The sequence below is a fragment of the Dromiciops gliroides genome, chromosome 3, assembly GCF_019393635.1.
Source record: "Dromiciops gliroides isolate mDroGli1 chromosome 3, mDroGli1.pri, whole genome shotgun sequence".
Taxonomy (NCBI): Eukaryota; Metazoa; Chordata; class Mammalia; order Microbiotheria; family Microbiotheriidae; genus Dromiciops; species Dromiciops gliroides.
Genome location: NC_057863.1, coordinates 238,633,994 through 238,660,400, shown reverse-complemented (window position 1 = coordinate 238,660,400; position 26,407 = coordinate 238,633,994). Strand labels below are relative to the sequence as shown.

At 34.1% G+C, this 26,407-nt stretch overlaps 1 protein-coding gene and 1 pseudogene across 1 annotated transcript in view; both read left to right on the top strand.

Moving 5' to 3' along the window:
- Positions 1-26,407, top strand: part of ARSF (arylsulfatase F) — a 64,345-nt gene that overhangs the window by 12,818 nt on the left and 25,120 nt on the right. Inside the window, exons 2-3 of the mRNA XM_043993441.1 lie at positions 20,449-20,598; positions 23,349-23,470. Of these exons, the coding sequence (XP_043849376.1) occupies positions 20,449-20,598; positions 23,349-23,470 (272 nt within the window). The remainder of the gene's footprint in view (positions 1-20,448; positions 20,599-23,348; positions 23,471-26,407) is intronic.
- Positions 21,220-22,008, top strand: LOC122746018 (annotated as a pseudogene).

Below are 26,407 nucleotides of genomic sequence, written 5' to 3'. Positions count from 1 at the left end.
TTGAGGAGTTTATAATCTAATGAAAGCATTTGTTTTCCTTCCATTATTCCATACTTCCTAGTGTAAGTATTCTCTGCAGTGCTGATTCTTTTATTTTTCAGTTTCCTGACATTTCTAAAGCTATTAATTTCCATGAAACTCAGGTTTCAAATCATTCAGCTATTTTCCAAGGTTTGCCATCCATTTGATTTTCATGATATCATTTGAATACAGCCAGATAATAAATACACCAATAATATTAAATGTGACTCATTTCAATTCAACAAATATGAGTTATATAACTATTAAATGCCAGACATCAGGTTAGATAATAAGGATCCAAAGAGAAAAGAAAAAAAAATCAAGCTTCAAGAAGTTTTTATTCTCTTGAGAGGTTTGTCCTCAGTGCCAAATTAATGTCTGGGTTTTTAAGGAATTCTGATAATTAGCCAGTGCTTCTTCCTCTTCTTTTTATTTTTTTTGCAGGGCAATGAGGGTTAAATGACTTTCCCAGGGTCACACAGCTAGTAAGTGTCAAGTATCTGAGGCTGGATTCGAACTCAGGCCCTCCTGAATCCAGGGCTGGTGCTTTATCCACTGTGCCACCTAGCTGCCCCCATGCTTCTTCTTTTGGACAGTGATAGGTAGCATAGTCCCTAAAACTCAGTAAGCACTATATAGATGTTAACACTTATGATGACAATGATGTTGATGTTGATGAGGAGGAGGAGCAGAAGAAGGAGGTAAAGGCAATGAAATGATTTATATGATCAACCCGTCCATCTATGTATAAACAGGCTGTGGATTAGCAAAGTTTTGATAATATCTATACTCTCTTCCAAAATGTGTTGGCATTTTAGTCACCCACTTGCAACAGTATCCTGTCGTCTGTCTATGGAAAGGTGTTGCCACATGTCGAGCCTTAAGAAAGAATCATAAGTTGAGAAATTTTTTGACAGAGGCAAGAAAAGTATTACATGATAACAAGGATGACTATATGGCCCCAGAAAGGTGGTAGGTTGGTAAAGAGGTTCATTTTGCTTAATTCTATCAAAAGGTGGAACAAGTTCTTTGAAACTGACTATATACCTAGATGTACCCAGAGAATTTCATGGCATCCTTGTGACATGGAAAAGAGAATACTTAGTTTGATTACAATAGCTTTCAAACATTTGAAGGACTGTCATGTTGAAGAGACAGGGAATTTCTTGAACTCAGTCACAGTATTCAGAAAAGTGATAGAATCTGTAGAAACAAATGTCAATTTTATATCAGGAAGAAGAAAAGTTTCCTCATAGAAAGAGGATGTTTAAAAATCATGTATAATTTTTTGTGAAGAGTACAAAAGTCCTTTCCCCCATGCTGGTTGAAGTGGTCAGCAGTAAAGCAGGGCTTTTCAGGTGATTTCAGTTCTACCAGTCCATTGAAAGTTCTTTTATGTAAAAATTCAAAAGTCAATTTTGTGCTAAAGTCTACACACCATGGAGTTCTTTCAGCCTGCTTTGTAATTCTCAGATATTGAAAGCAACAGATGTACATTTCTGGAACAAGCTGCGTTCTCAATACAGCTTTGAAGAGGCTCTTCCTTCCAGATCTGCTTCTTAGGCTCTAAAAGCATGTAGAAAGACTATACAAACTGAACACAATTTAATGCAACTTTCTAGCTCATCTTATGATTCTGATTTTACTAATAAATCTATAAAAACATGAAATTAAGAACACATAATGCACCTGAGACTTCAGAGAATTTCAATAGTTATATCATGATGACCTAAATTGGACAATGGTTCTTTTTTCTCTTAAAATTATTGGATGAATTCTTCACATAGGGAAATAATTTCACCTTCTTCATAATTATCAATGCAATTTTCCATATAAAATCCTCAATTCAATTTTGGAAACTTTCATATTTCCCTCTAATTCTCTCCTTACAATGTTATTCCTATATCATATACACAAATAAAACTATTACCCTGAGGAAAATCATGGAAGATATTACATATGTACATCCTGTTGAAGCAATTCACTGTTTTGGTCCTAATAACTTTCTGTGTGTCCTAAATCTCTAGAATGTGTTTCCATTTTATAAGTTGATATGCTTTAATTTGTACACATACTCCCAATTTTCTAACTTCTAGTGAAAGAAATTTGCTATAAAAGGAAAAGGAAAGACATGGTTATAATGATATGGAGAAACCATAGCAAGGGAAAACTTTCTCACCTCAGGTAAAAGTGATAATTAACAGTCAGGTAAAGCTCCAAATTGTTTACCAAATTCCAGGCTCAAAATTATTTAGGTGGGAAAACTTTCTGTTGAGAAAGGAAGTAGCTCAATGGAAAACCAAGTCAAGAGGATCTTACCTTTGCAAGGTAACCCTCTCACCTTTCTTCCAAGGGTAAACATCCTCTTGTAGCAGTCTTCAGGATGCAGGATATGACAACTCTTTGCAACAAACATTTATTTTTTCCAGTTACACGTAAGGATAGTTTTCAACATTCATTTTCATAAGATTCAGAGTTCCAAATTTTTCTCCCTCCCTCCCTCCCTCCCTTTCCTTCCCCATCCACAAGACAGAAACCAGGTTATATATGTACAATCCACAAGTGCTCTTTTTATCAGTTCTTTCTATGGGGGTGGATAGTAAGCTTCAAAGATATGGCAACTCTTTGAATGGTAAATTATTGACTTTGCAATCTTTTAAGTATCCCTGAAATTAAAAACAACTGATGTTGTCTGAGTACACACTGAAGCATACTATTTTCCCTTCCTTTCTTCTTTCCTTCCTTTTTCCTCCCCTCTATCTCTCTGTCTTTTTCACAAAATTACAAATATGGAATTGTTTTTCATGATTATACATGTATAACCTATATCTGATTGCTTACCATCTCAGGAAGGGGTGGGAGAAGGGAGGGAGAAAGAGAATTTGGAACTCAACACTTTTAAAAACAACAAATGTTAAAAATTGTTTTTACATGTAATTGGGGGAAATAAAATATATTTTTAAAAAAATTAAAGTCTCACAAGTTCTACCTTAAATAGCAAAACTTCATTAATCATATGTTAGAGTGGGGTATCATTATTGTATTCTTGTGACAATAATCATTAGCAGTGGGGCGGCTGGGTGGCGCAGTGGATAAAGCACCAGCCCTGGATTCAGGAGTACCTGAGTTCAAATCCGGCTTCAGACACTTGACACTTACTAGCCGTGTGACCCTGGGCAAGTCACTTAACCCCATTGCCCCGTTTAAAAAAAATAATCATTAGCAGTATTGGTTTAAGTTCACACAATATTTATTAATAGATGCACTTTTCATATATTCAATATAGTTGTGGGAAGCAAAATTTACCATATGCACATATATTCTAATGTGTATCTAAATAAATATGAAAAAGGTTTAATATTTAGAAATGCACCTTACTCCTTGGTTTGCCTTGTAGATAGGCTAAAAGAAGGGGGAGTTCACGTGCCATTTTACATAAGCTCCAGAGTACAGCTTGCCAATGGAGTTTTAAGTTGTAGGAAAAGCTTTAGCTCCTCAAATAAGTTGAAGGGAGACTTTATAGTGACCAGACAGGCATATATATGAAATCAATATGTAGATGTTCACATGCGGCATAAAGTGAAGGAAATGCCAGAGAAACAAGATCGTTAAATGTTTGATAAATTGGACAAGTTTCACACAAATATAGTGAATACTAGTTCACAGAACAGTTCATACAGTTAATAGGTGGTTCAAAAGTGTAACTTCACTAAATGATTTTCTAAATGATCTCAAGTCACTTAAAGTTTAACTTGTATATTTTTCTGCTTTGGCTAGGACAGGTTCTAATTCCTTAAACAACAGCATCTCAGAGTTTCACCACACACAGTTATCAGGGTTGGTAAAATTTCATAATTTAAGTGTAGTAGTAAGTGCTAAGGAATCTCACAAACATCTCTTGCTTTTCTCCCAAAGGTAAGTCATTTGTCATTATTATTATTTTCTTAATTTAAAACAAAAATACCTCATTAAATATAAAGCTAATAGTATGTATTTAAAACATGAAAGTGATTAGTAATTTAAAAAAAACAGTTCAGTAGAATGGATTTTAAAATTATGTTATAGGGAACAGCATCTCTATTATCTCTGGTATTTTACTAATCATATCCAATGACATCTAAAACCCAGTATAGATATATTTGGCTTGGAGTAATTACAATCAATTAAAGAAGTGATAATAGTTCACTTACATAGTATTTACAAAATTCCAAGCTTTTTTCCTTAATAAATAAAGATTACATTAAAGAATTTCAGAAGCCTGTTTCCTGTAGAACTTTAGAATGTTTAGTTTTGGATTTCTCAGTTATTTAAAGCATTTGCGAACCTACATTATAGAGCAGTTATAAATAATAAGACTAAAGTCTTTCCCCTCAGCAAGCTAGTTTAGAGGAAAATATAACCCATTGAATGTTGAACAGTTTAAAATTAATCTTGCCATTTTTTTGTAGTCTGATTAATAACATATAAAACTTAGTCAAAACTTAGTCAATTTTAGTGACCAATCAATGTTTTAGACTTTTACAACTAAGTTCTTTCATACCTTTGATACGATATTATAACTTTATCCACCTAAGCACAGTTACAAATTTAGTTTGGATGGGTCCACAAACCTCTTATTAAAGCATAGAATTCTACATTGTAAGGCAAAAAGCAATTCATCATTAAAAATTTTTAGACTGTTATCACATTTATTTTAATAACTAAACAGGAAAGTGGCCTTTTTAATAGCATTTTGCATTTTTTGTGGGAGAAATTTCCCACAATGGTATGTAATTGAAAGCACATTCTCCTAACTAAAAGATAATTAATGTTTCTTATCATAGCTGATATTATTCCAAATTCAAACCCTAAAAAAAATCTTTTTTTTAAACATACTGCTAAACTTCTCAAGTCAAATTCATCTATGCACTTGGCTAAAATATTAACTTGTCTTTCTTAGAAAAGTATTCATGTTATTGCTTTTGATATGCTATTTAATTCAAAACCCAATAACATTAGTCAACATTTATACAGTTCTTACTATGCCACACATAATAATTTTATTTCTCCAACAACTCTGGGAGGTACATGCTATTATTTATTATTGCCTTTACATATAAAGATGACTGATTAAATTCTTTTACATATCATAACTATAATTTAGTTTCAGAACAAAATTTCAACAATATGAAATCCAGATTTATAATCTGTGATGATAATATTTAAATAAAAATATTTTTAATTTTTGGTTATTGCTTGATTATTCAGTTTATGCTTTATTTGAACAATTCAGTGTTTTAAATATATATTATGGTTTCTTAACCCCATAAATTGAAAAGTGATTCTGAGAGTATTTCTGAGATGCAATGAACAGCAAACATCACATTAGTTCTAATTAAAACAAATGTAAATTAAACAACAGTATCTTTGACAGATTCTAGTGTACTTATACATTTTTTAAAAAATTAAACAGATATGTCAATTTCACGAGCTCTTTGATAATAAAGCAGAGTTTTCTCCTTCAAAGTACTGATTTTATAAAAACAGGCAAATCACAATTTGGAGATTATAGGAAATAAACTTTGGTCTCCAATTAGTTTATGATGTTTCTTACTTTTCTACTATTAGGAACAAAGATTCCTACCTTCTTATCTGTGTTTTTTATCTGCCTTCTTCCCCCTTCCCCAGCTCCTCTCAATCTCCCAGTTTGGCCAAAGCCAGAAAAGAAGAGAAAGAAATATTTTTTTCTGTAGGGTTTTTAAAATTTCTGTGGAAACTTTTTATTCTCTATACTATTTTCTTTTGGTTGATCAGACCACAGGAAAAGGTTGGTTTAATTATCAAGAGAGACACATAAACACACACACACACACACACACACACACACACACACACGCCACACTTCCAAAATTTTTTTTTCCTTCTTATCTCTAATCGGTTTACTCAAAAAGTTTAGAAGTAATTAAAATTTTAGTTTGTAGTAATTTAGAAATCCTTTCTTTGGGCGAGATTAAGGACTCATGAAATTTCATGCAATTTGTCAGCTGAACTTTTTGCCCTAATATATGGGTTTTCAAAATCCTCTCAAACACCCAATGGCAAAGTTTTCCTCACTAACTCTAACTAAAAAGAAGCTATCTGCAATTGACACACCAATTCACAAAAAGAAAAGAGAGAAAACAAAAAATAACGTTTTCTTTTTTGACCTATGGGAATTAGTGAGAGTTAAGTTTCTGCTAGTTGGGAGAACTTTTCTCTACTCCTCTAGATTGTCAGTTTGGAGACTGTGGGCTAGCATCTATCTTCCTTCTCAATGAGAAGGATTTAGTTTATCCTTGAAGGTGCTTTTACCTCCTTTAAGGGGGCCTTCCCAAGAGCTTTTAGGGAAAAACTTTCTCTACCCAGTCTGTGGGAATTCCCCAACTGGGAGTTTTAAGAGATTTTTCCTAGTAATACGAGGTCTCCTATTTACTTTACCATAGCTACTTATCTTACCTTAGCTCAGAAGAATTTAGGTTAAACCTGTGGGAAAATCTAAACTTCATTCTCTGGAGAGGTGTCCTTGGGGGTTGTAGTTCCTCATTTGAATTCCATACAAGTTGGCAACTCTTACAATGAAAATCGGTGATAAAGAGAAACTGAGGCACAGAGTTCTAAGCATGATCATTTTATTAGCAAGTGTAACAATTGTCAATAAAAGAGCTCCAAGATTCCTCAGCTACCAAGGACAAATTTGGCAGTCAGAGAAACTCTTTTATAGAATTTGCAGTTATTATATTTAAAAAAATATATAGACATACCTCACTTCTCATTGGTTGTTGCCCTCTTTTTCGCATTTCCTCAGCAGGGGGTCTAACATTACCTGACTAACATCCTCTGGAAGTCCCAGGGTGAACAAAAATCCTATGACCAACTTAACTCCCACATGTGGAAAGTCCTGTATTTAGCAATTTCCAGGGAGGGGCAGGGCACTTGTGGTCTACATGCTAGTACTTGGGGATAGATTTGGAACCTTTGTAGTTGGAAATCACTGAGAAAAGGAAAACCATAAACATGACATCTGGAGTTGTTTTCCTCAGTTGCTGATGTTATCAGGAAGTTTTTAGGAGGATGTTGTTGGCAAACTACAAGGGTGTAGTTAGCAACTGAAGTTATAGGCATAAGGGAGATCAAAATCACATAATGAAGGGGCCCAACTAATACATGGTAGGTTGATCCAGCCCAATGAAATAGAATGGAAGCTTATTAAGACTTAATCATCTGGGGCGGCTAGGTGGCACAGTGATAGAGCACCGGCCCTGGAGTCAGGAGTACCTGAGTTCAAATCCGGCCTCAGACACTTAACACTTACTAGCTGTGTGACCCTGGGCAAATCACTTCACCCCAATTGCCTCACTAAAAAAAAAGACTTAATCATCTTATCATGCACTAATGACAAATCAATATTAATGATCAGTCAATTTAAAAATCCCAAGCCATAGATTTTCCATGTCTTAAAATGTATGTCTCATTCTCTATCTCTAGTCAATTGCCTCCCTGCTAAAAGATGGGATGCATACTTTTTCATTAGTTTAATAAAGCCATGATTGGTCATTGAATTTACCAGAATTCTTAAATCTTTTACAGTTGTTTTTCTTTACATTGTTGTTACTATTGTATAAAATATGGTTCTTCTCATTTCACTCTTATTCAGTTCACATAACTCTTAGGTTTCTCTAAAATTATCCCTTCTTTTCTTTCTTTCTTTCTTTTTGCGGGGCAATGAGGGTTAAGTCCTCCTGAATCCAAGGCCAATGCTTTATCCACCGTGCCACCTAGCTACCCCTCCCTTCATTTCTAATGACTAAATAATATTTAATTATATAAATATATCATAATTTGTTCAATCATTCCTCAATTGATATGCACTCACATTTTTTCCAGTTCTTTGCTATAGCAACAACAACAAAATGCTGCTATTAATAGTTTTGTCCTTTTGCTGCCTAACAGTTTTATGGATTCTGAGGGTCTTAGAGAAATTAGTGGCAAAAGTATATCATACTCCAGAAAAAAGCTACCAGGCTTTGAATACTGATGGTGAACTGCATTCCTAGCATGTTACAGTGGATCAAACACTAACTTAGTTTGCTAAACTGGCTCTTTCATTCTGTGTGTCACCTCAGTCACTAACTCCAGGTCTCATAATTCCTTATCTGTAAAATGAGGGTGTTAGACTAGGTGATGTCTAGGGGCATTTTAAATTCTGACATTCTGTGATTCTGGATGAGCTTGTCATGTACTGGATCCACTCAGCACTCTGCTAGATGGAAGAATAATCTAGCTACAGCTGAAGGCTTTTGGACTGCCTTGGTTTGCAGTATGTCATGATGAAGGGACCTCTGTAAAATGAGGGGGTTGATCTAGATACTATCTAACATCTCTTCTGATTTTAAAACTTCCTTTCTCTTCAACTCCCCCCTTATCTTTTTTCCTTCTGTTAGAGATTGCTGCTATAGAATTCCTGAGCCAATATATATTGGTATATGTTGAAGATCACCCTGAGAAGGATCTATCCATCTAATCCACTCTGTATTGCCATCTGTTCAGCTGCTACCTCCTCCCCTTTGTCCTCACCTATGACATTACTCTCTGGACAAGACCTTCATGAACCTTGCCCCTATTCCTTGGGGAAATTAATTGACTCAGATTTCTGTTTCCATCCTGGTCCTGAGCTGTCTTGATTGACATATGAGTTAAAAGTCATCTAACCTATTATAATATAATATAATATAATATAATATAATATAATATAATATAATATAATATAATATAATATAATATAATATAATATAATATAATATAATATAATATAATATAATATAATATAATATAATATAATATAATATAATACAATATAATACAATATAATACAATATAATACAATACAATACAATACAATATAATATAATATAATATAATATAATATTATATTATATTATATTATATTATATTATATTATATTTATTATATATATTATATTATATTATATTATATCTATATTATATTATATTATATAATATAATATTATATAATATAATATTATATTATATAATATTATATTATATTATATTATATTATATTATATTATATTATATTATATTATATTATATAATGTAATATTATCTCATATCATATCATATCATGTCATATCATGTTATAATCATGTTTATATTATGTTATGTTATATTATGTTATATTATGTTATGTTATATTATATTATATTATATTATATTAATTATATTATAATTCTATTATATTATATTATATTGTATTGTATTATATTATATTATATTATATATATTTATATTGTATTATATTATATTATATTATATTATATTATATTATATTATATTATATTATATACTATTATATAATATAATATAATATTATATTATATTATATTATATTATATTATATTATATTATATTATATTATATTATATTATATTATATTATATTATATTATATTATATTATATTATATTATATTATATTATATTATATTATTAGTCTTAGGCTTCACTTCACTTCCCATCAAGTTATCTACCCCAGATATCTTGCTAACTGCCCTGTTATGTGCTAGAATACTTCTCTTCAATCCACTTTCCACATCTGACTCTGGGAACAGTGATATAATCAATACTACTATTGTTCCTACATCATATGACAGGAAAGAATCCCTTGAGACAAAAATCCATCTTCCTTACCTTCAGTCACCAACAATCTTCATCACAGCTCGAGTGACAGGGGTCCAATTTGTAGTTTCCTGTATTATTCTCATCAAGGTACACGCCCAGTTTCATAGATGGGAGATACCTCAGTCCACTAAAGCAAAAGTTCCCCTGATCAAACCTCATACACATTCACACACATGAACATATGATTCAATATAATAAATACATGCTTGACTTGGCTACTCAATGCTAGGCTAAAAATAAACAAAAACAGTCCTTGCCTTCAAGGAACTAATAGAGGCAATGTAATTTCTCTAGGTAAGAGCACTAACTGGAGAGGTCAGGAGTAGCCTCCTATAAAATCTGGAACTAGATCTGATTTTTTGAAAGGAGCTTGATATTCTAAAAGGAAGAGGCAAAGATGCAATGTTTTCTAGGCATAATGTAAAGTCCATGGGAAAGCACAAAGATGAGAGATGGATTGTCATATATTAGGAACAGCAAGTAGTCCAATTTGGTTGGAGTGCAGAGTTTCAGAGAGAGAGTTCTGAAGGAGAAGCTGGGGATCAATATGAAGGGCTTTCCAAACAAAGTAGTTTGCATTTTAGTTTAAAGACAAGAGAGGTCACTGGCATTCATTTCTTGTGCAGGTGAATGACCTGGTCAGATTTGTGTTTTAAGAATAACATGTGTCAAACATGGAAGAGGTAATCTGAATGCAGATGAAAGCAAACTATTTTAATTTTTGTTGTTGCTTTTCCCCCTATCTTGTGGTTTTTTCTCTTTTGTTCTGATTCTTCATTCACAACATGACTAATGTAGAATGTGTTTAACATGATTGCTTTCTGTCTTGGTGAGGGAGAGAGAAAAATTTAGAACTCAAAATGGACAGAAGGTATACAAATAAATGGTGTCCATCAGAGTGAAGAGAAGAAATCAGGTGAAACAGAATGTGGAGATGGAATTCATAATATTTAACAATTGTTTGAATGTAAAGGTTAGGAAAATGGATAGTAAAGAAAAGTCAAGAATAACTCTAAAGCTGTATATCTCAGTGACTGACAGAATAATAATGCCATCAGCAGAAAAAGAGAAGTAGGAAGTTGCGTGTGGGGGGTGGGGGAATGGATAAAAATTATATTTTAAATGAATTAAATTTAAGATTCCTATAGGATACCCAGTTGGGGAAGTTCAACAAGAAGGTGGAGGGGGGCACAAACATTTATTAAGTACCTACTATATACCATGCATTGTACCAAGTGCTTCACAAATATTATCTCATTTTATCTTAACAACAACCCTGGAAAGTAGGTGCTATTATTATCTCCATTTTGCAGTTGAGAAAATGGAGGCAGACAGAGGTTAACCGAATTGCCTGGGATTACACAGCTAGTAAATATTTGAGACAATATTTGGGCTCAGGTCTTCCTGCCTCCAATCTCAGCACTCTATACATTACACCATCTAGCTGTCTCACTAGCCAGCTGGTAATGCAAAAGTAGAGTTGAGGAGAAATATTAAGAAAAAAAGTATAAATCCTGGGGTAATTAGCATTGACATGATAGTTCAACATATGAGAGTTGATGAGATCACTGAGAGAGAGGACAAAGGGAAACAAATAAGTTGGCCCAGGACAAAACCCTGTGACACATGGATGAATAATGATTAGAACAAGAATAATGGTACTTCAAAAGAGTTTGAAAAGTAACTACCAAAAATGTAGGAAGATCACTTAGATTTAACTTTGTCCTCCAGGACTCTCAGTATATAAACTGCCACCTCTTTTTCTTATGATCCCATGGATGATACATTTTAGGCTACTTCTTACACATTAGCAAAAAAAAAGAGTTTGTATATATTTTAAAATATTTATCTATATAAGTTTTTTATATGTTAACATTTACTCTATTTACACACATATAAAATACATTAAAATCATCACTATATTCTGTTTTATGATGTATTTCCTCTCTGCAAAGTATTTTCTACCTAAATGAATCTCTGAAAATATGAAAAGAAAAAAAATAATTACAATTGTTTCTTTAAATTCACCTATATTTAATTCCAAATTCTCTCCCTCCCTCTCTAAAAAATGAAATAAATTCACCTATACTTGAGTAATGAAACTTTTGTTTTTCACTTCAGTACTGAAGAGATTATTTACTTCATTAATCTGAATATATCCTCAGCTAACAGGTCAAAGTTACTTTAAAACTTAAAGTTTTAGTTAGTTGGGGCAAAATAATTAATCACCTTTTGTTCACATTTTCTTCTTGATAGAAAGATAAAAAAGCTACCATAGGTGTGCCCTCATAACTGTCAGTGGTAAACATTACAAACAAGTAGTACTGGTACCTTGGGAACTTTAAAAAATATTTAAACTAATATTTTAAGATAAAAATATAGCATTAACATTGTTAATAACATTGACACGTTCCATTACCATTACTTTATTTTTTTATTTTGGGGATCAATTAAAAAAAAACTTTCTTAGGTTGCTTTGTTCAACAATTATTCTATTATTAAATATAACTGTGAAAAGTTTCATAAGTAGATACCATTTTCTCTGTGGAGAAAGATTTTCAGATTGCGAAGGATGATATCGGAATTTTTTTTTTCTTCCTGCACTAAACATTGGTAATGAAAGCTGATGTGTACTGTGCTTTTTTTTGTTGTTTTTTGCTTTTTGTTTTTTTGTGGGGCAATGGGGGTTAAGTGACTTGCCCAGGGTCACACAGCCAGTAAGTGTCAAGTGTCTGAGGCCAGATTGAAGTCAGGAACTCCTGAATCCAGGGCCAGTGCTTTATCCACTGCACCACCTATCCACCCCCTGTATTGTGCTTTTAGGTTTGCAAAATTCCTTAAACATATTGTCTAATTTAATTTTCATAGTAACATTGAAAAGATTCTGTAGGCATTATTAGAGCCATTTTATGGATGAGGCTACTTTAGTTCAAAGAGGTTGAATGTCCTGTTCCTGACTACCCAACTGATAGGTATATAAAGTAGGATTCAAACTCACTTCTATTGTACCTCTATTCCCAGAACTCTTTCCATTATAAGACAATGCCCCTCAAGTGGAGGGTAGAGGGTCATTTTTCATATCTGTCATAGATGAGATTCATCATTCAGGTATAGGTTGGACTAGATGACCACAACCATTCCTTTCAACATTAAGATTATTTGATTTAACAAAAAATGATAACTAAAGGTTGAAACTCAAAATAAATTTTAAAAGCCTGTAAGCTTAGTCGGTCTCACTGAGTTCAAGTCGCCAGCCATAGACAAATTACATCTCAGAGAGCTCTCAAATATGATTCTTGAGTCAATGACAGTGATTTTTGAAAGATCATAAAAAAAAAATGAAAAGGGGACAGAATTGAAGGAGAGAAATGTCTATTGACTTTAATAAAGAGAATCTAATAAACTATAGACTGGTGAATTCACTCTATTTTTTTGCAGAAAAAAATAGAAATATATTATTAAAACCTGGTTTTTAAGCATTTAGAAGGGGAAGTGGTGATGACCAAGAGCCAGCATGTTTTTTTTTAGACATACTATAAATAAATTTTTAGTGAAGGACTTGACAAAATATTTCATTATGCCCTTGTGGATGAGACAAAGTACTATTTATCATTTTTATCAATGATTTATGAAGACTTAATAATCAAATTTGCATATGAGAATAACCTTTGAAGATTAGCTAGTATTTTTATAGGATCTATTATATAACAGATTTTCAGGCTAAGTATTTTACAAATATGATCTCATTTATTCCTAGCAACAACTTTGTAAGAGAAGCTATTGTTATTCTCATATTTCAGTTGAGGAAACTGACACAAAGGTTAAGTGACCTGCCCAACATCATATGCCTCGTAAGTATATGAGGTCAGATTTGAACTTGTCTTCCTGATGGCAGGACTAACACACTATTCACTGTCTCATCTATCTTTCTAACTTTAGCTGATGGGTATCAGGATCCAAAATGATCTCAATAGATGAGAAATATAAACTCTTTCTAACATGACTAAAGGTAACTGTGAGAGGTACAAAGTCATACAGTTGTGCTCAATAAATACATGTCACAAATACAGAATGGAGAATATAGTTAGGCAGAAGTCATATGTAAAATTTCTGAGGGTTATGGTGAACTTATAAACTTAATATGAGTCAACAGTTTGATGTGGTAACCAAAAAAGCTACTATGAATTTAGGTTGAATCAAGAAATTGTCCAGAAATGGGGAGGTGATGGCTTCACAATCTTGGTATCTCTGGTAGTATTTTCTCCCTCTGGACATTACTTCTTTTTTTTTAACTTTTTATTTAGAATTTTATTTTTCCCCCAATTATATGTAAAAACAATTTTAACATCCATTTTTAAAACTTTGTGTTCCAAATTCTCTTCCTCCCTCACTCTCTCTCTTAAAAATGAAAGCAATTCAATATGTCATACATAAGTAGTCATGCAAAACATTTACACATTAGTCAGGTTGTGAAAAAACTGATGAAAACTTAAGAAAACTAAAGTAAAAAAAAATATGCTTCAATCTGTATTCAGACATCATCAGTTCTTTCTCTAGAGATGGATCACATTTTTCTTAAGTCCTTCAGAGTTGTCCTGGATCATTGCATTGCTGAGAATAGCCAAGTCATTCATAGCTAATCATCTTATAATATTGCTGTTATTTTGTATACAGTACATATCACTTTGCATCAGCTCATGTAAGTCTTTCCAAGTTTTTCTGAGAGCATCCTGCTCATCATTTCATAGTTACTATTGCTAAATGAATTTCCCTCCATTAACTCCTTCCCCATGTCATATATTCTATTCACTATCTCCTTTCATCCTTTCTTTCCTCAAAGGTGTTTTGCTTCTGACTACCCCCTCCTCCTATCTTCTTTCCCTTCTATCATCTCCTCTCACCCCCATTCTTATCCCCTTCCCTCCTACTTTCCCACAGAGTAAGATAGATTACTATAATCAATTGAGTGTGTATGTTATTCTGTCTTTGAAATAATTCTAATGCGAGTAAGGTTCACTCACTCACCAGCACCTTTCCCTTCATCCCCTCCACTGTATAAACTTTTTCTTGCTTCTTTTAGATACTTTACCTAATTTCACTTCCCCCTTTCCCTTTCTCCTAGTGTATCCCTCTCTCACCCCTTAATTTTATTTAAAAAACTTTTTAAAGATATCATCCTTTCATATTCAACTCACACTTATACCCTCTGTCTAAATATACTCCATCCACCTTCCCTAATAATGAGAAAGTTCCTATGAGTTACAAGTATCATATTCCAATATAGGAATGTAAACATTTTAACTTTTTAGTATCCCTTATTATTTCTTTTTCCTGTTTACCTTCTTATGCTTCTCTAGAGTCTTGTTTTCGAAAGTCAAATTTTCTATTCAGCTTATGTCTTTTCATCAAGAATGTCTGAAAGTCCCCTCTTTCATTGAATTCCCTTTACCCCCCTGAATGATTATACAAATTTTTCTGGGTAGGTGATTTTTGGCTGTAATCCCAGTTCCTTTGCCCTCCAGAATATCATATTCCAAGTCCTCTGATCCTTTCATGTAGAAGGTGCTAAATATTGTGTTATCCTGACTGTGGCTCCACAATACTTGAATTGTTTCTTTCTGGATGCTAGCAATATTTTCTCCTTGACCTAGGAGCTCTGGAATTTGGCTGTAATGTTCCTGGCAGTTTTCATTTTAGGATCTCTTTCAGGAGGTGATTGGTGGATTCTTTTAATTTCTATCTTAGTTACTGGTTCTAGAATATTAGGGTAATTTTCCCTGACAATTTCTTGGAAGATGATGTCTAGGCTCCTTTTTTGATCATGGCTTTCAGTTAATCCAATAATTTTCAAATGATCTCTCCTGGATATATTTTCCAAGTCAGTTGTTTTTCTAATGAGATATTTTACATTGCCTTCTATTTTTTTTTGTTTTGCTTTATTGTTTCTTGATTTCTCATTAGCTTCCATTTGCTCAGTCCTAATTTTTAATGAATTATTTTCTTCAAAGAGCTTTTGTACCTCCTTTACCATTTGGCCAATTCAACTTTTCAAGGCATTCTTTTCATCAATGGCTTTTTGTACTTCTTTTACTGTTTGGCCTAGTTTGTTTTTAAGGTGTTATTTTCTTCATTATTGGTTGTGTCTCCTTTACTAAGCTGTTGACTTTTTTCATGATTTCTTACATCACTATCATTTATCTTTCCATCTTTCTGCTACCTCTCTTACTTTATTTACAAAGTCCTTTTTGAGCCCTTCTATGGCCTGAGTACAGTTCATATTTTTCTTGGAAGCTTTGAATGTAGGAGCTTTGACTTTGTTATCTTCTTCTGAGGATATATTTTGATCTTCCTTTTCACCATAGAAACTGTCTGTGGTTAGCATTTTTTTTCTGCTTGCTCATTTACCCAGCCTATTTCTTGATTTTTAACTCTTTGTTAAAGAAGTGCACTGCTTCCAGGGTGGAGGGTGCACTGTCCCAAGCTTCAGTGGACTTGTGCAGCTGTTTTCAGAGATACTTCTAGGCATTTGTAAATTTTTAGTTCTTTCAAAGTCATATGATTTAAGGAGAGTTAGTTTATAGAGGAATTATCTTATAACATTATGGGAAGGTATTTGGAGAGGTCTTGAGGAGAGCTCAAGCAAGTCACTGCCTTTCCTCTGCCATCTTGGTTCCATCCCTTGGACATTACTTTCTCTTTCTATATACTTGGTGTTTATCTCCTCTATATGTTGAAATGGCTGGCTGCTATAACAGACAAAGAAAAGTCAACCATCACACTTCAATTTTGTAGTTATGCATCAATGACCATGGGCAATAAGGCATGGTTAAGTTATTTTGAGGGGAGCATAAAAGAAGATAGGCTATTATAAACTCTCTAAGCATAATCTATAAAGCATGGACTTGATGAATTCTATGTCCCTTCCATCTCTAAATCTAAGAATCTAAGATGAATGATATGACTCTATCACATTGATATGTAATAATTCATAAAGTAGCTTAATTTATAATGATTAACACTTTATATGTAGTTAATTAGATTGATTTCCTTTATCTGCTCTGCTAATCAAATATAAAATGACATACCAATACTTCTTTCCTTTTCAACCTTTGCTGGTTCTTGGTTTCTAAATGCCACTGAGGAATTTCAATCAATTGCATTGATTTCAACATCTATATCTTTATATCTACATTGCTTCAGCAATTGTTCTCATTGATCTAGTTAACAGAGATGAATTCTCTATATCATTCTCCAGAAACTCTTTCTAAAATTTTAATTTTTGCATTATCATGAATCCTATGAACATCCTTGCATTAGCAAATCACCTGAGATCTTATTCTCCTAAGAAAATGAGGACATCCATTTTCTCCTTTTAAGCTATTTTCACTCATTCCTAGTTGTCTAAAACCAGAGAAAGAAGCATTATTCCCAGTTTTCATTAACCTTCTTAATTCCAAAAGACTTTACCTCAGTCATTAACTTGCAGTGTGACTTAAGACAAGTTTATTAGCCTCCCTTTAGTTTTATTATATGTAAAATGAAGTAGTTGAACTCAATGGTCAATAACAACTCTTCCAGCTTTAAATGTATGACATTTTAATCTATGTTCTTACATATTTGGCAAGATTGCGCTGAACTTCTATAATTTGGATAGGAGCAGACTTTGTCTTGGGTGTGTCCTTTTTGAGCTGATAATCTTATATGATTAATTGAAGAATGTTATACTTCCTGCAAAGAAGGAAAAGGGGTGGGGCCCTGGAGAGTTTATAACTCTAGACTTGCAATGAAATGCAAATCTCACACACACACACACACACACACTTGTATCTGAATCAGTCATGTAACCTCTGCCCAGATTTATCTCTATATAATGTCAGAGGATGAATACACTGCTAAAGATCCGGCAAACATTTTTTTCCCCAATAAGATTCAAGAAGAAAGATTAACTTCATAAAGTGTACATTTATTTCCTGTTCTAGAAGATTAAAAACAGGTAAGTTGGGAACATTTGACTAGATCATATTTTTCACTGGAGAAATTCAGACTTTGTGGTTGTGGTAGGCAGAGATGACAAAACTATGTTACTTGGTTAAGTTCCATTGTCATGTTTTCCAGAATTATTGATATCCCATTGAAATATAGGAGAAGAAGGCAGCCAGTAGTCCTTCAATAAACATAGTTCAATTCAATTTCATCGGGGTCAAGAGAATCATTTGGAGAAGATTCCCAGTAGATAGTCTCGGAAATGAATGAATGGTGTTGGGTATACTCAGGATGATGAAAATTGAAAGACAGAGCTCTTAGACATTAATGATTGAAAGCAAATCTAGATGTATAAATGTGTATGTATGTAGTGGGGGGGGGGAGAAGGAGGGGTCTTTCTTTACATTGAGGTTTTACAGCCCTTCTTTGGTGCTGGGCTTCTAAGGGGTCCCATATACAGATGTACTCTGATATTTAATGACCTTTAAGCCTCAGATATCTTTAGGACTTCAGGAACTCACAGTAACTAAAAAGTGAATAATAACATAAAATGGAAAAAGGTCCTGATATTCCAATGTCATTTGATAGAATCTTTTTTTTTTTTTTTAGTTTGGGCTTCCAAGTCCTCCCTTCCTTTAGGAGCACTCTCATTTTACTTTGGAGGCTATGAGGATCCAAATCTATACCAAATGAGACTTTCTCAAAGTGCTTGGGGGATCCCAAAGTTTCTAGAGTTGTCATAGATTTATGCATTTGACAAATATTTAGAGGAAAAAATAAAAATGAAAACAAAAAAGAGGTTAGTCAAGTAGTACTGTATTGCTTTATTTTTATATGGCAACTAAAACCATTTGACATTTATAGGAATTAGTCCAAATTTCTTAGAAGCCTAGAAGCTCCTAACTTTAATTACTAATTTAGTTTTTAATTTAATCTAGGTAAAGGTAATGAGTTGATTTTTACAGGTGTTTATTCCCATTCCCCAAGAAGAAAAGAAATATATGCAAACATAAAACTGGAGACACATGATGGAGCAATGGTAAGAGACAATGTCATTGACAATCTTTCCTTCTCCAAATCTCTCTTATGCAAAGGACAAGGTTTATGCTTCATGTGCAATATAAGGGCATGCTTCCTTCTGATAAACAGTTATTCCTGGCATGGGAAGCTCTGGGTACCTATTCAGTAGAAAATGAACTGAGTAAATGAAGCTGATGAAGAAATAAAAGTTGCTTTGTGAACCTGAGCAAGTCTATGCTGGCATTATTCTATTCATTGTACCCACCCAAAGGTTCTATAGTCATTGGTCTTTAGGAGAAAGGCTGGCAATTGCATCCTTTCTTAGATCCTGAAGGTCACACTGAAACAGTTACTTCTCCTCATTCTTCTCTCCAGATCCTTTATGCTGAATAAAGTCAAGATCTCAAAGCAAAGGCATTATTACACCAACTGTTTTTAAAGGCCAAATTGAGGAGTGACAACTCAGGGCTATTGTCCATCTACTTTTTTATGCATGCATGCAACCTGACAATAGGATCAGGTTATTAGTCTGCACCTATCAGTCTGGCAGTCTTGGTGGACTGGGAACCATTCCACTTTTCAGATTAACTTTTATTTTGGCTCCAGTTGCCTGAAATGATTCAGTGAGTCACAGATTATGTAAATATTGCTATTGCATGAACCTACTTTAAATGAGCTGGGAATACATTTATTAATACTATGTTGTAAATGATAGCCTGGATATAACCAGAGATTCTGTCCCCATTTGCTTCTGAAAGGATATACAAGGAATAAAACTCCCTGATACTTATTCCTGCTTTTCTCTTATAGATATCATCTGGCTTTACAAATGATAGAATATGAAATGATATTATTAGAATGGGATAAAAGACCTGAATTTGAGCAATAAAAGAGTAATAGAATTTGAGGTCTATGTTGATCAATTTCATTGGCTTCTCTTAGTACCAGAGCTGACCTTAGACTTAGGTTGACAAAATGACGACTTGGTAGAGTGATTTTCAAGAGAACTATATAGATTTCCCCTGGCCCAGAATATACCCCACCTTACCCACTCCAGTTGCTCAAGAATAGCTCAATAATAGTCTCTAATAAAAGGCAAATATGTGTTTTGCCCAATAAGAATCAAGTCTTAACATGCAACTGGCCTTGAAAGAGAGAATTTAAATTAAACTCCTAAAGTCTTTCTGGATTCTTTTTGTGGATGATGGGGGCAAAAGAAGATGGATACTAGCTATCTGAAAGTGGGATAGGGGGAGAAGCTCTGGACACTGCAAAGGGACAGAGCAAGGAAAGACTGAGGACATTAAAGATTAATTCTACCAAAGGTGCTTTGGTATTCTATTTTCTAATTTTTCCCATCATTTTCTCCTGTGAATCATTCATAGGTTCTCACAACAATTTCCCTGGACATCTATGTTTATGATTATATTAAATTTATGCTATGTATTTTGTATCCTTCTTAAACCAAAATGGTTATGAAACCAGCTAGTTTCTTAACACAACCCTTCCCCCAAATGCCCTCTGGGATTAGTTGGTTTAAAATTAATTTTTCCTTAGTAGTGGATAGAAATGACAGGACTGAATGCCTGAAATGATGGTACTCATGCTTTGGCTCATAGCAGAATCAGATATACTTCTTCATTTTTATAATCAAAAAGTCATTTTGATAAATTCCTAATTCATTAAAACATAATTTTTTTTTCTTCATAGGCACTCCCTGATCATTCTGTCCCTGGTTGGTCTGTTGTTGAAAATATCTGGATCAATGGTTGTAGCGGATTCCAGACCCAATGTGCTATTGATAATGGCAGATGATCTAGGGATTGGTGACCTAGGTTGTTTTGGCAATGATACAATTAGGTACGGACTTAGTCAGTTTTTATTTTGTTTTGTTGCCTAAAAGCTATGATAAAATCTGTGGATACATGTACATGTACTTTGTTTTGACTGAATGAACATATTAATTTGTCCAAAATGGTCATGCCAAGTGATCAGAAATAATTGCAATGCAGTGAATAGAGCACTGGGCCTGGAGTCAGAAAGATATTAAGTTCAAACTTGGCCTCAGACATTGTCTAGTTGTAAGATCCTGAACAAGTCATTCTTATGGCCTTGATTTCCTCCATTGTGAATAATATAGCACCTATTTTGCCAGGTTGTTGTGAGGATCAAATGATACAACATTTGTAAAGTGCCTATTACAGTGCCTAGCACATTGTAGATGCTCCATAAACACCAGCTATTATTCACTATTAGTTAAAAGATGAAAGCATGTGGAGCAGCTAGGTGAAACAGTGGATAAAGCACTGGACCTGGATTCAGGAGGACCTGAGTTCAAATTCGGCCTCAGACACTTGACACTTGCCAGATGTGTGACACTGGGCAAGTCACTTAACCCTCATTGCCCCCCCCCCCAAAAAAAAAGATGAAAGGCCTGAATCACAGGGACACAGAGACTGCTTGAACGGATCCTCAGGCAACATGCTGTCCCAGCTGGCCCGGCACGCTGCTGGAGCCATGGCTCCAGCACTGAAGAACATGGCACTCTGGCTCCAGGGGTACTAAAGGCAACCAGAATTTTTCACACAGCTTCGCCCCATCTGGCACCTTTGCCTCTTCCTAAACACAGAAGGAAAGTTTGCCATAAGTTGATTCCTGAGGAATTCTTTGAGTTTGTGTATCTGAAAACTGGAGTTACAGGTCCTTATGTATCAGGCAAAGGACTTATCCTGTATTTTCTCTCCAAAGAAATCCATGTTATTACTGCTGATACTTTTGTTGTCATGTCAACATTGCAACTCTTTATTTATATACTTAAAAAAAATATGGTGCCTCCGTAGCAGCTTTTGCTGATAAACTCAGAGAAGACCACATGGCTTAGGCAGAAGGGCTGAAACAGGCTTCCATGAAAAGTATTCAAGATGCAATTGACCTGGAAAACACCAGCAAGCCCTGGTTGCCAAGTGTCACTACCTTTTTGATGTCCAGAGAAACAACATTGCCATGACACTAGAAGTCTTCTACGGTGAGAGCCTGCACAAGGTGTACACAGAGGTGAAGAATGGCCTGGACTATCAGATCACAAAGCAGAATATGAGGTGGTGCAAGGAGCAAGAACACATGATCACATGGGTAGAGAACCATGTGGTGGAGAGCATCTCTACTCAGCAGGGAAAGAAAACCAAATGTATCACAGATCTGAAGTTGCCAGTAAAGAAAGCATGAGCACAAGCACAGTCGGATTTGGTAAAACTATTTCATCATAATTAAGAGAGTGAAAAACAGGTTTTACTAGCAATGTAGAAGCTGTACTCTTTGTGACCCTCAATAAAAATCTTTCTCTCAACATTGCATTACCAGCCCTCCTAAAGCTGAGTCTAAGCATTTATTAGAAGTATAAGGTTTTAGGGGCAGCTAGGTGGTGCAGTGGATAGAGCACCGACCCTGGAGTCAGGAGGACCTGAGTTCAAATCTGGCCTCAAACACTTAACACTTACTAGCTTTATAACCTTGGGTAAGTCATTTAACCCCAATTGCCTCACCTCCCCCCTCCCCCCAAAAAAGTATGAGGTTTGGAAATAGGAAGTTTACAGTTATTTTATTGAAAGGTAAAGGTCATCTTTTAGCTTAACTGCTCTGGATTTTGATGTAATTGAAAAACTTTAATGAAGTTTAGAACACTACCAGAAAATCTCAAATTGTATCTTAAATTTTAATTTTTGCTTAGTCTGCCATCTTGAAATAAAATAACTAATACTTTAAAAAAAAGATGAAATGAACATTAATCGGAAAGTCCAAAGTATTTGCTGTTGTTATTGTTGTTGTTGTTGTTGTTGTTATTGTTGTTTTATTTTGGGTTTTTTGGGGGGACGGGAAGAGGATGATTTTTTAAAGACTGGTGTATCACATTTTAAAATCTACATTGATAAAGGATTTGCAAATAATGTGATGCTGTGTTGCCAGTGTCAGTTTAATGAATCCAGAAACAATTGAGGGATATTTAACCTGGAAGAGAGAAGACATAAAAGGGAGATAAGGATATTTATAGGGCTGTCATTTCAAGAAAGAATCTATTGTATTTCATTTGAATCAAGAAGGTGAATATCTATCAGTAGATAGAAGATAGAGAGAGATGTAAGATCAACAAAAAGTAATTCCCATCAATTAGAGGACTCCAAAAATTGAATACATTGCCTTGGAGAGTAATGAATTCTCCATTACTGGTGGTATTTGAACACATGCTATATAATCACTTGTGTTGATCGAGTAGAGGAGATTAATGTTTGGGGTAGATGTTGGAGTAACCAATATTTCCTCTCAGTTCTGATAAAGTATTATTTTATTAATTGGTGAAAATGCACTTAAATATGTCTGTAGCCATATAAGAATTTAAAAAAAACACAATAAAAATGGAACCTCCAATACTTTGATCCTAGTTTTCAGTCTCTAAGGTATTCCCAGTTAATGTAGTACGCTGATAGGAGGGGAAAGGGATATTGGAAAATCTACATTGTCTAAATGTTCTGTGAGTTTGAACTCAAGCAACGTTAAGTGAACATTCTGGTATAACTTTAGTTTAAAATGTGCTTTTTCCCCTTCTACTTTTTTAGGACTCCTAATATTGACAGCCTCTGCAAAGAAGGTATAAAACTCACTCAGCATATTTCTTCAGAGGCATTGTGTACCCCCAGCAGATCAGCTTTCCTCACAGGCAGATACCCAGTCCGAACAGGTTTGAAGATCTTTAAAATATTATGCCATTAATTGCTTGTAGACTTTTGCTCCATTGATATCAGAAAGTAGCATAAATCTTAATAGTGTGGTGCTGTCAAACTCAAAGAGAAATGGGGGCTTCCAACTACTAGATAAAGATCTCTATATGGCACATATTAGCTTAGTTTTGAAATGTGATGTTTATGTTTTGTCAGATGTTTAACTCATTTAGTTACATATTTCCCAATTATATTTTTATCTGATTTGAACCACACTCAGAAGCATTGTATGTGGCCAACTGGTGAGGGTTTTTGACACCTATGAAGTAGTTGAAAGAGTACTGCTAGCTCTGGCATTAAAGGATTTCTGTTCAAATCCTGCTTCTGACACATATTTAGTCTCCTTGAGCCTCAGTGATTTCACCTGTAAAAGGAGTGAATTAGACCAGGTCAGTTCTAATATTCCTTCTAGTGGGGGACGGCTAGATGGTGCAAGGAATCAAGCACTGAGCTTAGATTCAGAAAGACACGTTCAAACTCACTCTTAGATACTTACTAGTTGTGTGACCATGGTCAAGTCACTTTTTTCCCTCTCAGTTTTCTCATGTAGAAAATGGAGATGATGATAGCACCTCCCTGACAGGATTGTTGTGAGGATCAAATGAGGTCATAATTGTAAAGTGCTTGGCACATAGTAAGACTATATAAGTGTTAACTATTATTATCATTATTATCATTAACTCCTATGAATAACTTCTAAAACTGATAGGAACAAAGGCACTATATTTATCATCTAGTTTATGTATCTACAACTCCAGAAATGATTGTCATACTTTCTTAGGCCATAGTATCACAGATTTAAAACTGGAAGTAATCTTGGAGGTCACCTAGTCCAATTCCCTAAGTTTAACAAATGAGGACACTGAAGTGCAAAGTGGTTCAGTGACTTTTCCTCAAACTCACATAAGTGTGAAATGACAGAAACAGAATTCAAACCTAGTCCCTATTATTTTAAATCCACTCTTTTCTTTGGATCACTGAAAATAATTTAAAAAGTTTTATTGGTACATTTTGTTTTAACATTACAAACTGTCAGATGTTTTTTCATTACAAACTGTCATAGATTACTCCCCATTCTTGAGAAATTTCTTATAGCAAATTAAAACATTCAAGTAAAACTAATAATACTAAGACATCATCTGAAAGTGCATGAAAATTGCACATCTGTAGTATACCTACACCTCTCTATTTTTTTAATTCACAGAAAATTATTTTTTATCTTTTCCTCATCCCAACCTGTTTAAAAAAAGAAAAGAAAAACATTTCTTCTAACAAATGTGTATAGTCAAGGAAAACAAATTCCCTCTATTGTTGTATACAAATATGTATACATATGTGTAAGGTTTGATTTATGTATGTATAAACATATATATGTATATATGTATGTGTCTATGTGTATAAATACATATAAAATCCCATTTTACACCCAACATCTATCACATCTCTACGATGGATAACAAATTATTGGTGCTCTTGAATCAAGTATGATCATTGAATTGAACATAGTTCATGAATTTTCAATTATTTGTTCAGTTATTGGTTATAATATTCATGGGCATTTTCATTTTGTGATCTCTTCCAGGGGTTTTGTGATCAGAGGATACTTTCAATTTCTATCTTGCCCTCTGGTTCTAGAATATCAGGGTAAAACTACCTTGATTTCTTGAAAGATTATGTCTAGGTTATTTTTTGATCACAGCTTTCCAGAAGTTCAATCTATTTTCAGGTCAGTTGTTTTTCTGATGAGATATTTCACATTGTCTTCTATTTTTTCATTTTTTTTTTGTTGTCGTTTTTTCTTGATGTCTCAAAGAGGCATTAGCTTCCACTTGGCCAATTATAATTTTTAAGCTATTGCTTAAAATCTTCAGTAAGATTTTGTGCCTCCTTTTCTATTTGGCCAGTTCTGTTTTTAATGGGTTCTTTTCTTCATTGAATGTTTAGGCCTCTTTTTTCATTTGGCCAATTCTGTGTTTTAAGGAGTCCTTCTCCTCAAAGAATTTTTGTATATCTTTTTCCATTTGGCCAATTTTGCTTTTGAGGGCATTCTTTTCCTCACTGGATTTTTGTACCACTTTTACCACTTGGCCTATTCTGTTTTTTAAGGTATATTTTCTTCAGTATTTTTTGTGCCTCTTTTATCAAGCTGTTGACACTTTTTTTCATGATTTTCTTGCCTCACTCTCATTTCTCTTCCTAATTTTTCTTCCACATCTCTTATTTGATTTTTGAATTATTTTTTGGAGTTCCATAGCCTAAAACCAATTCCTATTTTTCTTTGAGGCTTTGGATATAGGGGTTTTGACTTTGCTCTCTTCTTCTGACTACATGTTTTGATCTTCCTTGTCACCACAGTAATTTTCTATAGTCAGATTCTTTTTTCTGTTGTTTGCTCATTTTTCCAGTGTATTTCTTGATTTTTTACTCTTTGATAATGTGGGGCTCTTCTTCAAGGTGGAGGGCATACTCCCCCAAGCTTTAGGGCTTTTGTGCAGATATTTTCAGAGATACTTCTAGGAATTTGTAAGTTTTCAGTTCTTCCAAGGTGGTATGATTTAAGAAGAGGTGCATTTACTACTCTCCTGGCCTTTACTCTGCTCTGTGAGTGATCACTAGCAGTCTTTTCTACCCTGGAACTGTGACCAGGGTGCTGGTTTCCTTGGGGCCACAACCTCTGGTGTGCTACTACTCTGTCTCACCCTGGGTCTACCACCCAGGACTATGGCCCAGATCAAAAGTAACAGAGTTCTACCCTCAGTGCCAGCAAAGAGACCCTTGTAACCTCTTTCTGACCAGTTGTTAAACTCTCCTTCCATCTATGGTTTGAGAGCTCTGGAATCAGTCATTGCCATTGCTATTTCAGTCACTCCCAAGGCCTACTCCTGGTTTGTTGGGGT